The 12,039-nt window shown below is 44.2% G+C and overlaps 1 protein-coding gene across 1 annotated transcript in view; it reads right to left on the bottom strand.

Annotated features, from left to right (window-relative positions):
* The window catches only part of LOC106132238 (WD repeat-containing protein 7), a 109,832-nt gene that overhangs the window by 79,431 nt on the left and 18,362 nt on the right, over positions 1-12,039 (bottom strand). The window contains exons 13-19 of the mRNA XM_060952788.1: positions 10,884-10,962; positions 10,344-10,485; positions 9,550-9,607; positions 8,431-8,592; positions 3,064-3,187; positions 1,888-2,051; positions 434-528 (exon numbers count right to left, since the gene is read on the bottom strand). Coding sequence (XP_060808771.1) covers positions 434-528; positions 1,888-2,051; positions 3,064-3,187; positions 8,431-8,592; positions 9,550-9,607; positions 10,344-10,485; positions 10,884-10,962 — 824 coding nt within the window. The remainder of the gene's footprint in view (positions 1-433; positions 529-1,887; positions 2,052-3,063; positions 3,188-8,430; positions 8,593-9,549; positions 9,608-10,343; positions 10,486-10,883; positions 10,963-12,039) is intronic.

A 12,039-nucleotide genomic window follows, 5' to 3' on the forward strand; every position in this document is an offset into this window, starting at 1 on the left:
GGGAGTCGCTTCGTGTAAAAACCTGACTCACCCAATCCAGGATCCATGGTCAGAGGCATACCCTGGGCTCCTCTAAGCTCAGGGGAAGAAGATGATTTAATGAAATTAAATTAAATTAAAAATTTAATGGCTCCATACTGGTCTAGTTGTGTATGGAATAAAAAAAAACATGGTTTCATTGAGATATTCACAATTATGTAAACAAAATCTTGAATATCTCAAAAACTACTACACCGATTTTGATGCCCTATGAATTTAAAATTCTGTTGACAGATCTTACACATATTTTTAAATTGTATTAAAACCATACCAACGGTTTACAGAACGCGTTATACTAACATACATACATACACATACATACTAGTACGTACAAAAAATGTATTAGGTATCGCCACAAGTTGATTGATATATCTGACTTGCTAAGTCAACTGACCTCCAAGCTAGCCGGACTCATGGCGGAGTACTCCTCACTGAGCAGTTCCACGATCAGACCTTCGATGTCGAAGAACAGGATGTGGCTTTCAGGATCTGTGGACGAGAAGTGTCTTGAGTGAATACATCTTGACGGCCTCTGTGGCGCAGCGGTAGTGCGCTTGTCTGTGTCACCGGAGGTTGGTTCGAATCCCGGCCTGGGCATGATGAGAAACGAACTTTCTCTGATTGGCCTGGGTCTTGGATGTTTATCTATATATTTATTATAAAATATAGTATCGTTGAGTTAGTATCTCGTAACACAAGTTTCAAACTTACTTCGAGGCTAACTCAATCTGTGTAATTTGTCCCGTATATATACATATATATATATATATATCCGAATTACGACTTGTCCAACCATTTATTTTAATTTTGACAGTTCATTTCATGTTGTACTATAAAGTTACCGATTTGATTTCTCACGTCAATTGATTTGATATCTTGCGAAATTATTATCGATTTAAAAATCATATATTTATATCCCACATTATACAATGTAATTTTATAAATTTAAAGTATTCATAACATTCACCATTGATTCCAACAAGTAGTATCACATTGAGTATTACTGATCCAATATTAGTTAGGTTCCTCTGCAGAGGTTGCGGAGGTCAGATGGTAGTCGATTCGGGTCAAATAAACTTGACTCACCCAATCTAGGATCATCTACGTAGTATTCTTTGTACCTACCATTACCTATGTTTTTTCCTGATTTTCTTTTTCTTATGGGGCAATAAAGAGTCTATCTATCTATCATACCAGGTATACATACTTATTACCTACCTAAATTCTGCTTTGTTTCTACTTAATATCCACTTTGTATCTACCTAGAACATGTCTAGTATTGACCTAGTAACAACCTAGTATCTAACAAACCTAGAATATTCATAGTATAGACACAAGACATACTTGCAGGGTTGCATAGTGAGCATGGCTCTCCTGTGTCATGCTGGTTCAGCTAATAATCCCCAACCTACCTATTTAGTGTCTAACTAGTACTTATCTAGTATCTGCCAAGTATTCACCTAGTATCAACATAGTATACATATACATACATTTAATCACGACTATATTTACGGTTAGACAGAGCCAACAGTCTTTTTAAGACTCATAGGCCGCGTTCAGCTATTTGGCTTAATGATAGAATTGAGATTCAAATAGTGACAGGTTGCTAGCCCATCGCCTAAAAAAATAATCTCAAGTTTGCAAGCCAATCCCTTAGTCGCCTTTTGTTTGTTTGTTTGTAAATTCTTTATTGTACATAACAAATTATAAGTAACACATAAAAAAAACGACATCCATCGCCTTTTACGACATCCACGGGAAAGAGATGAAGTGGTCCTATTTATTTTTTGCATCGGTGCCGGGAACCACACGGCAAACAAACACAGTACCTACAGACACAGCAAATACCTGCAGGATTGGACCGGAACCCTTGCACAGTGAGCATTGCCCGCCTGGGCCTCGCCGGTTCAGCTAAAGGTCCCCCACCGCCGGCCCCACCCGTGGATTGCAGCGCCGCCAACCCACGCTGGGTGGCCGCTCGCATGGCTGTCAGATTGCGGTGGCGAAGACCCCTGGTTGGAGAAGAAACATAAACATATAATCACGTTTATACCCCTGCAGGGTAGACAGAGCCAACAGTCATCGAAAGACTGAAAGGCCATGTTCAGCCGCTTGGCTTAATGATAGAATTGAGATTCAAATAGTGACAGGTTGCTAGCCCATCGCTTAAAAGTGGAATCTCAAGTATATAAACCTATCCCTTAGTCACCTTTTACGACATCCATGGGAAAGAGATGGAGTGGTCCTATTCTTTTTTCTTTTGGTGCCGGAATTATACTATCAATTTATTAATCATCTCTCATTCTTCTTACCTGTGACGCCTAAAACACCACAGTGGCGCCCAACGTGGGGCTCCCGGCAAACGCAACACTCAGCTGAAAAATATCTACATACATACATATAATCACGTCTATATCCCTGGCGGGGTAGACAGAGCCAACAGTCTTGTAAAGACTGATAGGCTACGTTCAGCTATTTGGCTTTAAGATAGAATTGAGGTTCAAATAGTGACAGGTTGCTAGCCCATCGCCTAAAAAGAATCTCAAGTATGTAAGCCTATCCCTTAGTCACCTTTTACGACATCCATGGGAAAGAGATGGAGTGGTCCTATTCTTTTTTCTTTTGGTGCCGGAATTATATTATCAATTTATTAATCATCTCTCATTCCTATTACCTGTGACGCCTAAAACACCACAGTGGCGCCCAACGTGGGGCTCCCGGCAAACGCAACACTCGGCTGAAAAATATCTTCTGCCGTGGTATAACTAAAATGCCGTTATCTGACATCAGGATTTACACCTTTTTTACCAGTAAAATAAGAAAAAAAAAATCTCTTTCGATCTGTATATACGACTTTTTGGTACCTTTAAGTCATTAATAGGCGTTCTCATTGATGAATGGCATCAGTTTAAATTTTTACCGCAGTTTTTGACGTTTTACTTAAAACAAGGATTTGGCAGATAACGGCATTTTAGTTATACCAGGGCAGTCTTGTGTTACAAACAAAAAAGAAGGACCATCCACCTGAAGAAGTGCACAGCTGGATTGGCCAGCCCCTGCATGTCGCCGGAGCCGTGTGACAGCGACCCGCCCAGGTCATCGGCCAGGGCTTCGTCGCACGCGGCCAGCACTTCCTCAGCTATCATACCTGGTGGGAGGATGAAAGGTAACAATGAATAATTCCATATTGCACGCTAAATTTACTGGACCACTCCATCTCGTTCCCATGGATGTCGTAAAAGGCGACTAAGGGATAGGCTTATAAACTTGGGATTCTTCTTTTAGGCGATGGGCTAGCAACCTGTCACTATTTGAATCTCAATTCTATCATCGAGCCAAAAAGCTGAACGTGGCCTGTCAGTCTTTTCAAAACTGTTGTCTCTGTCTAGCCCGCAAGGGATATAGACGTGACTATATGTATGTATGTATGGTTGCACGCTAAATTAACTCTCTTTCTCTCATTTTTGCGCATTCCCAGTTGCACCCTTCACCATATTGCTTCGAGAACTGGGGTCAGCTTTCCTTCATATTATCACATCTTTACACCCTGTGGGGAGACAGAGCCAGCAGTCTTGACAGGCTGACAGGCCACGTTCAGCTGCTTAGCGTAATGATAGAATTGAGATTCAAATAGTGGAGTTCTAGGTTCAACCGGCTTATAGAGGAGATCGGTTGGTCGTACCTTCTAGTTTCTCTGCGAACTGCTAATTTCAGTGGGGAGGCGCTTCTTATAAAAATTCTTCTCTCAAGACCCCAACATGTTCTCCAGAGGAGTACAAAGACACTGACCATGCAGTACCCTGTCCAAATGTCCAGTCTCCATCTGCCACACGTATCCAAATGTCTATACGACTATGTAAAACACACCAATGACAATGGAGAACACACCATGTAACATTACGAAAGCGACTGTGGTCGAACGGTGATGAAGCTCGACTAAGAAAACTGTGACGCACAGGGCGGCACAAGATCTAATCCAAGTAAATCGAAATGACCCCAAAGTAATTCTTCTTGTAAAAATTCTTCCCTCAAGGCCACAAGTGTAACTCTAGCTGCGTACAAAGACACTGACCATGTAATACCCTGTCCAAATGTCCAGTCTCCATCTGCCACACGTGGACGGTGCCGTCGCTGCTCGCCACCACCATATGTCATACACGACAACAACCTAACCCCAGAGTAAGTAAATTACTTTGTAGCGGGAACGATGATTCGGGCTCGACCGCCACCATAGGGAAGATCTTCCGCCAGGCTAGGTGTTATGCCTGGGGAACCGCGGCTCCGACGATGTTGTGTCGGAGGTTGTATATATAGCTCCAATCCGTGAAATCTTTGAAATCGCGATTTAGATTCTTCGCTGCTATTGGTTGAGCGCTTCAATTCCTTCGTGATGATTGACAGTACATAGTTGTTTGATTGGATGTTGTGACGAGTGGCGTAGAGATGTCGCCACAACTTGTTTGTTCTAGTACAAAGACACTGACCATGTAATACCCTGTCCAAATGTCCAGTCTCCATCTGCCACACGTGGACGGTGCCGTCACTGTACGCCACCACCATGAAGTCTTCCATCACCACCATTTGATGCTCACCACCACTAGGTGGCAAGACGATATGATGTGACCACGCACATATAATCCGTATCCAAATGTCTATACGACTATGTAAAACACACCAATGACAATGGAGAACACACCATGTAACCTTACGAAAGCGACTGTGGTCGAACGGTGATGAAGCTCGACTAAGAAAACTGTGACGCACAGGGCGGCACAAGATCTAATCCAAGTAAATTGAAATAACCCCAAAGTAATTCTTCTTGTAAAAATTCTTCCCTCAAGGCCACAAGTGTAACTCTAGAGGAGTACAAAGACACTGACCATGTAATACTCTGTCCAAATGTCCAGTCTCCATCTGCCACACGTGGACGGTGCCGTCGCTGCTCGCCACCACCATGAAGTCGTCCGCGACTACAACCTAACTCCAGAGTAAGTAAATTACTTGTTTGTTCTAGTACAAACACACTGACCATGCAGTACCCTGTCCAAATGTCTAGTCTCCATCTGCCACACGTGGACGGTGCCGTCGCTGCTCGCCACCACCATGAAGTCGTCCGCGACTACAACCTAACTCCAGAGTAAGTAAATTACTTGTTTGTTCTAGTACAAACACACTGACCATGCAGTACCCTGTCCAAATGTCTAGTCTCCATCTGCCACACGTGGACGGTGCCGTCGCTGCAGGCCACCACCATGAAGTCGTCCGCGACTACAACCTAACTCCAGAGTAAGTAAATTACTTGTTTGTTCTAGTACAAACACACTGACCATGCAGTACCCTGTCCAAATGTCTAGTCTCCATCTGCCACACGTGGACGGTGCCGTCGCTATACGCCACCACCATGAAGTCGTCCGCCACCACCATATGCTATACGCCACCACCATGATGTCGTACGCCACGCCTACAACCTAACTCCAGAGTAAGTAAATTACTTGTTTGTTCTAGTACAAAGACACTGACCATGTAATACTCTGTCCAAATGTCCAGTCTCCATCTGCCACACGTGGACGGTGCCGTCGCTGCAGGCCACCACCATGAAGTCGTCCGCGACCCCAGAGTAAGTAAATTACTTGTTTGTTCTAGTACAAAGACACTGACCATGCAGTACTCTGTCCAAGTGTCCAGTCTCCATCTGCCACACGTGGACGGTGCCGTCGCTGCAGGCCACCACCATGAAGTCGTCCGCGACCCCAGAGTAAGTAAATTACTTGTTTGTTCTAGTACAAAGACACTGACCATGCAGTACCCTGTCCAAATGTCCAGTCTCCATCTGCCACACGTGGACGGTGCCGTCGCTGCAGGCCACCACCATGAAGTCGTCCGCGACCCCAGAGTAAGTAAATTACTTGTTTGTTCTAGTACAAAGACACTGACCATGTAATACCCTGTCCAAATGTCCAGTCTCCATCTGCCACACGTGGACGGTGCCGTCGCTGCTCGCCACCACCATATGTCGTACGCCACGACTACAGCCTAACCCCAGAGCAAGTAAATTACTTGTTGGTTCTAGTACAAAGACACTGACCATGCAGTACCCTGTCCAAATGTCCAGTCTCCATCTGCCACACGTGGACGGTGCCGTCGCTGCAGGCCACCACCATGAAGTCGTACGCCACAACTACTAAGTAAATTACTTGTTTGTTCTAGTACAAAGACACTGACCATGTAATACCCTGTCCAAGTGTCCAGTCTCCATCTGCCACACGTGGACGGTGCCGTCGCTGCAGGCCACCACCATGAAGTCGTCCGCGACCCCAGAGTAAGTAAATTACTTGTTGGTTCTAGTACAAAGACACTGACCATGTAATACCCTGTCCAAGTGTCCAGTCTCCATCTGCCACACGTGGACGGTGCCGTCGCTGCAGGCCACCACCATGAAGTCGTCCGCGACCCTAGAGTAAGTAAATTACTTGTTGGTTCTAGTACAAAGACACTGACCATGTAATACCCTGTCCAAGTGTCCAGTCTCCATCTGCCACACGTGGACGGTGCCGTCGCTGCAGGCCACCACCATGAAGTCGTCCGCGACCCCAGAGTAAGTAAATTACTTGTTTGTTCTAGTACAAAGACACTGACCATGCAGTACCCTGTCCAAATGTCCAGTCTCCATCTGCCACACGTGGACGGTGCCGTCGCTGCAGGCCACCACCATGAAGTCGTCCGCGACCCCAGAGTAAGTAAATTACTTGTTTGTTCTAGTACAAAGACACTGACCATGTAATACCCTGTCCAAATGTCCAGTCTCCATCTGCCACACGTGGACGGTGCCGTCGCTGCTCGCCACCACCATATGTCGTACCCCACCACAATATGTCGTACGCCACGACTACAACCTAACCCCAGAGTCAGTAAATTACTTGTTGGTTCTAGTACAAAGACACTGACCATGTAATACCCTGTCCAAATGTCCAGTCTCCATCTGCCACACGTGGACGGTGCCGTCGCTGCAGGCCACCACCATGAAGTCGTCCGCGACCCCAGAGTAAGTAAATTACTTGTTTGTTCTAGTACAAAGACACTGACCATGCAGTACTCTGTCCAAATGTCCAGTCTCCATCTGCCACACGTGGACGGTGCCGTCGCTGCAGGCCACCACCATGAAGTCGTCCGCGACCCCAGAGTAAGTAAATTACTTGTTTGTTCTAGTACAAAGACACTGACCATGTAATACCCTGTCCAAATGTCCAGTCTCCATCTGCCACACGTGGACGGTGCCGTCGCTGCTCGCCACCACCATATGTCGTACCCCACCACAATATGTCGTACGCCACGACTACAACCTAACCCCAGAGTCAGTAAATTACTTGTTGGTTCTAGTACAAAGACACTGACCATGTAATACCCTGTCCAAATGTCCAGTCTCCATCTGCCACACGTGGACGGTGCCGTCGCTGCTCGCCACCACCATGAAGTCGTCCGCGACCCCAGAGTAAGTAAATTACTTGTTTGTTCTAGTACAAAGACACTGACCATGCAGTACCCTGTCCAAATGTCCAGTCTCCATCTGCCACACGTGGACGGTGCCGTCGCTGCAGGCCACCACCATGAAGTCGTCCGCGACTACAACTTAACTCCAGAGTAAGTAAATTACTTGTTTGCTCTAGTACAAAGACACTGACCATGCAATACCCTGTCCAAATGTCCAGTCTCCATCTGCCACACGTGGATGGTGCCGTCGCTGTACGCCACCACCATGAAGTCGTCCGCGACTACAGCCTAACCCCAGAGTGAGTAAATTACTTGTTTATTCTAGTACAAAGACACTGACCATGTAATACTCTGTCCAAATGTCCAGTCTCCATCTGCCACACGTGGACGGTGCCGTCGCTGTACGCCACCACCATGAAGTCGTCCGCGACCCTAGAGTAAGTAAATTACTTGTTGGTTCTAGTACAAAGACACTGACCATGCAGTACCCTGTCCAAATGTCCAGTCTCCATCTGCCACACGTGGACGGTGCCGTCGCTGCAGGCCACCACCATGAAGTCGTCCGCGACTACAACCTAACCCCAGAGTCAGTAAATTACTTGTTTATTCTAGTACAAAGACACTGACCATGTAATACCCTGTCCAAATGTCCAGTCTCCATCTGCCACACGTGGACGGTGCCGTCGCTGCAGGCCACCACCATGAAGTCGTCCGCGACCCCAGAGTAAGTAAATTACTTGTTGGTTCTAGTACAAAGACACTGACCATGTAATACCCTGTCCAAGTGTCCAGTCTCCATCTGCCACACGTGGACGGTGCCGTCGCTGCAGGCCACCACCATGAAGTCGTCCGCGACCCTAGAGTAAGTAAATTACTTGTTGGTTCTAGTACAAAGACACTGACCATGTAATACCCTGTCCAAGTGTCCAGTCTCCATCTGCCACACGTGGACGGTGCCGTCGCTGCAGGCCACCACCATGAAGTCGTCCGCGACCCGCCATTTGATGCTCACCACGGGGAACAGGTGGCGGGACGCGAGAGTGACGCATTTGCGTTCGGTTAGACCTGACAGAAAATGTATAAATAATCCTTCCTACTACTATTATAAAGGCAAAAACTACTGAACCGATTACCATGAAATTTGGTATGTAGGTAGCTGTAGACCCAGAATAACATATAGGCTACTTTTTATCCCAGAGTTCCCGCGGGATTGATAGGGTTTCCATGCGGACGAAGTCGCGGGCGGCCTCTAGTAAATGATAAATGTATACGGGACAAATTACACTGATCGAGTTAGCCTCGAAGTAAGTTCTTTGAGACTTGTGTTACGGGATACTAACTCAACGATACTATATTTTATAATAAATACTTAATATAGATAAACATCCAAGACCTAGGCCAATCGGAAAAAGTTCTTTTCTCATCATGCCCTGGCCGGGATTCGAACCCGGGACCTCCGATGACACAGACAAGCGTACTACCGCTGCGCCACAGAGGCCGTCATATTTATTATGTATTAAGTATTTGTATATATATATATATATTGTATTATCGTATTTTTTTTTTAAATAACGTATAAATCCCTTGCTGGGAAGAGAGAGTCAACAAACTTGAAAGAATGAAAAGGATTTAAGTGATGTGACGTCAATAAGTGATACCTTGTATCCATTACATACATACTTATGGTCACGTCTATATCCCTTGTGTGGTGGACAGAGTCAACAGTCGTGAAAAGACCGATAGGCCACGTCCAGCTTAATGATAGAATTAAGATTCAAATAGTGACAAATTGCTAGCCCATTGCCTTAAAGAAGAATGCCAAGTTTATAAGCATATCCCTTAGTCGCCTTTCCTTTTTTTATTGGTGCCAGGAACCACAAGGCACGGCGAAAGTTAAAAATCAGTTATAAAATGCGCTTTGAAAGCGGTAGTAGTTATAATTAGATTTAAGTGATGTGACGTCAATAAGTGGTACCTTGTATCCAATTTTGAAAAAAAATCTATTCTATTCTAAATACTCACTGAGCAGTGTGACGCTGTGGTCTGAAGCCACCGAGCATATGCACTTCTGTATTCTTGGCTGTAACAAAATGGGTGAAATTAATAACATTTGATAGTCGATCGGTGACCACCCATCATTGAAACCTGATTCGAAACGTGCGATATATAATAGAGGTACGTTACGTACGGCGTTCAATATACGTAGTATGTTATATATAAAATTCTCGTGTCACAATGTTCGTTCTCGTACTCCTCCGCCGAAACGGCTTGACCGATTCTCATATCGATCAGGTCTGAGAATCAGGTCAGAACATCAATTTTTCATACCCCTTAGTGATAAGGGTTGGACACACTTAACATTTTTTAAAAATTACTTTAAATTTATTTATATGGCAAAACAACGTTTGCCGGGACAGCTAGTATATAAATAAAATAACAAGATCAAGTTGGAGTAGGAAGGCCTAGACGAACGCCCTTTGATCAAATCGGAGACGTTCTAGCAAAAGGCCAGGTCAAGAGTACCCAAAACCGACGAGCTATGAGGAGTGTTATGAATGAGGATGAAGCGAAAGAAGTATGCAGAGATCGTGGCAATTGGAAAGATGTGGTCTCTGCCTACCCTTCCAGTAAAGAGTCGTGATTTATGTATGTATGCAATAACATCGCAACTATTTTTTATTGGTTCTTCCATATTTATCCGTAAAAGAATCTATTTATTAGTAAATAAAGTATCATTGCGTTATTATCTCGTTTATTTTTCAGGCGTCCAAGGAGCACCGCTCGGTCGCCCAGGTACAAACATATTGCATACTTACGCTACAATTGCTGGGCGGCACTATCAGCTGGGTGATCTCCCCGGCATGAACGCAGAATCTGTGCAGTAGCGCGCCGCTGAACAGGTCCCAAACGCACACGGCGAAATCTATACCGCCGGACACAAGGTGGGCTTTGTCGTATCTGTAGAAAAAAAGAGGTCAAGAATACCCGAAACCGCCGAGCTTGCATGAAGATAGTTATGAATGTGGACGAAGCGAAGGAAGTATGCAGAGATCGTGGCAAGTGAAAAAGATGTAGTCTCTGCCTACCCCTCCGGGAAAGAGGCGTGATTTTATTATTTATTAACGCAACGAGGATGATGATGACTGTTATAATGACATTTGCATCAGTCAGATCAATACTAATCATTAAGCCAAACAGCTGAACGTGGCCTATCAGTCTTTTCAAGACTGTTGGCTCTGTCTACCCCGCAAGGGATATAGACATGATTTTGTGTGTATGTGTTGTGTGTATGTGTTGTGTGTCTGTGTGTGTGTCTGTGTGTGTGTGTGTGTGTGTGTGCGCAGATCATCACTCACCTCTGATGAACGTGGTGAGGGTACAGGAGGCAGTTCACCCTTCCATTGTGGCCAAGTAGGAGCTGATGAGGAGGCCAGTCTGTAAAAAAAATATATAGTTAAATATCAATAATTTTGTGTGCCGCGTGGTTCCCGGCACCTTTACAAAAAAGAATAGGACCACTCCATCCCTTTTCCTTGGATGTCGTAGAAAGCGACTTAGCGATAGGCTTGCAACATGTGTATTTGAATGTCAATTCTATCATTAAGCGAAACAGCTGTACGTGGCCTATCAGTCTTTTCAAAACTATTGGCTCTGTCTACCCCGCAAGGGATATACGATAAAGACGTGATTGTATGTATGTATCAATAATTATGACCTATGTTTTTTTTCCGTCCAGTCTGAAAAAAATATATAAATATCAATATGAGAATATTTTTTTGTGGTTAAGCCGTGTGGTGCCCGGCAAAAATATATTTTATAATAACTAGGACAATACTAGGGTGATATTTATTTATTTAAACATCATTGCAGAAAATAAAAATGTATAGCAAAATTGGCGAACTTAATGCTGGAAACATTATCTACCAGTCAACCATTGGGTCTGACAGAGAACTTTATGTGGGGTCTAACTAAAAAAATATATTTATACCTACACAAAATATAAAATAATTATAACATACATACATAAAAACTAAAATAGATAAACAATATATATAAACAAATAGGTGCAGCGATTACCGAAATGAGTGAAAAGGCTTATAGGTATCAAATACCCTCGCGACTTATGAGACCCGTATACCCGCGATTTGAAACTAGAACGACTTGGGGATGTCCTGATGGACTCGGGAAGTGAAGTGTCAGAGTCTGACAGCTATAACGGCGAAAGAATTGGAGGAAATACCTGTACTATGTTTTACTACGTACTCTCTGCCTACCACCAGGCGGTTAGCCGCGAGCAGATATATATGACGATACTAACATGCTATCAAATTATAATAACAAATAGATACTGGGATTAATTTCGATACTAGTACAATACTAGGACAATACTAGAAAATACTAGGACAATACTAGTACAATACTAGGCTGATAAAAGTTAATTTTAGTAGTTATTATAATACTTACGACAATACTAGTGCTATACCAGGTATCGGGGAAATACTAAGGTATCTC

The sequence above is a fragment of the Amyelois transitella genome, chromosome 29, assembly GCF_032362555.1.
Source record: "Amyelois transitella isolate CPQ chromosome 29, ilAmyTran1.1, whole genome shotgun sequence".
Taxonomy (NCBI): domain Eukaryota; kingdom Metazoa; phylum Arthropoda; class Insecta; order Lepidoptera; family Pyralidae; genus Amyelois; species Amyelois transitella.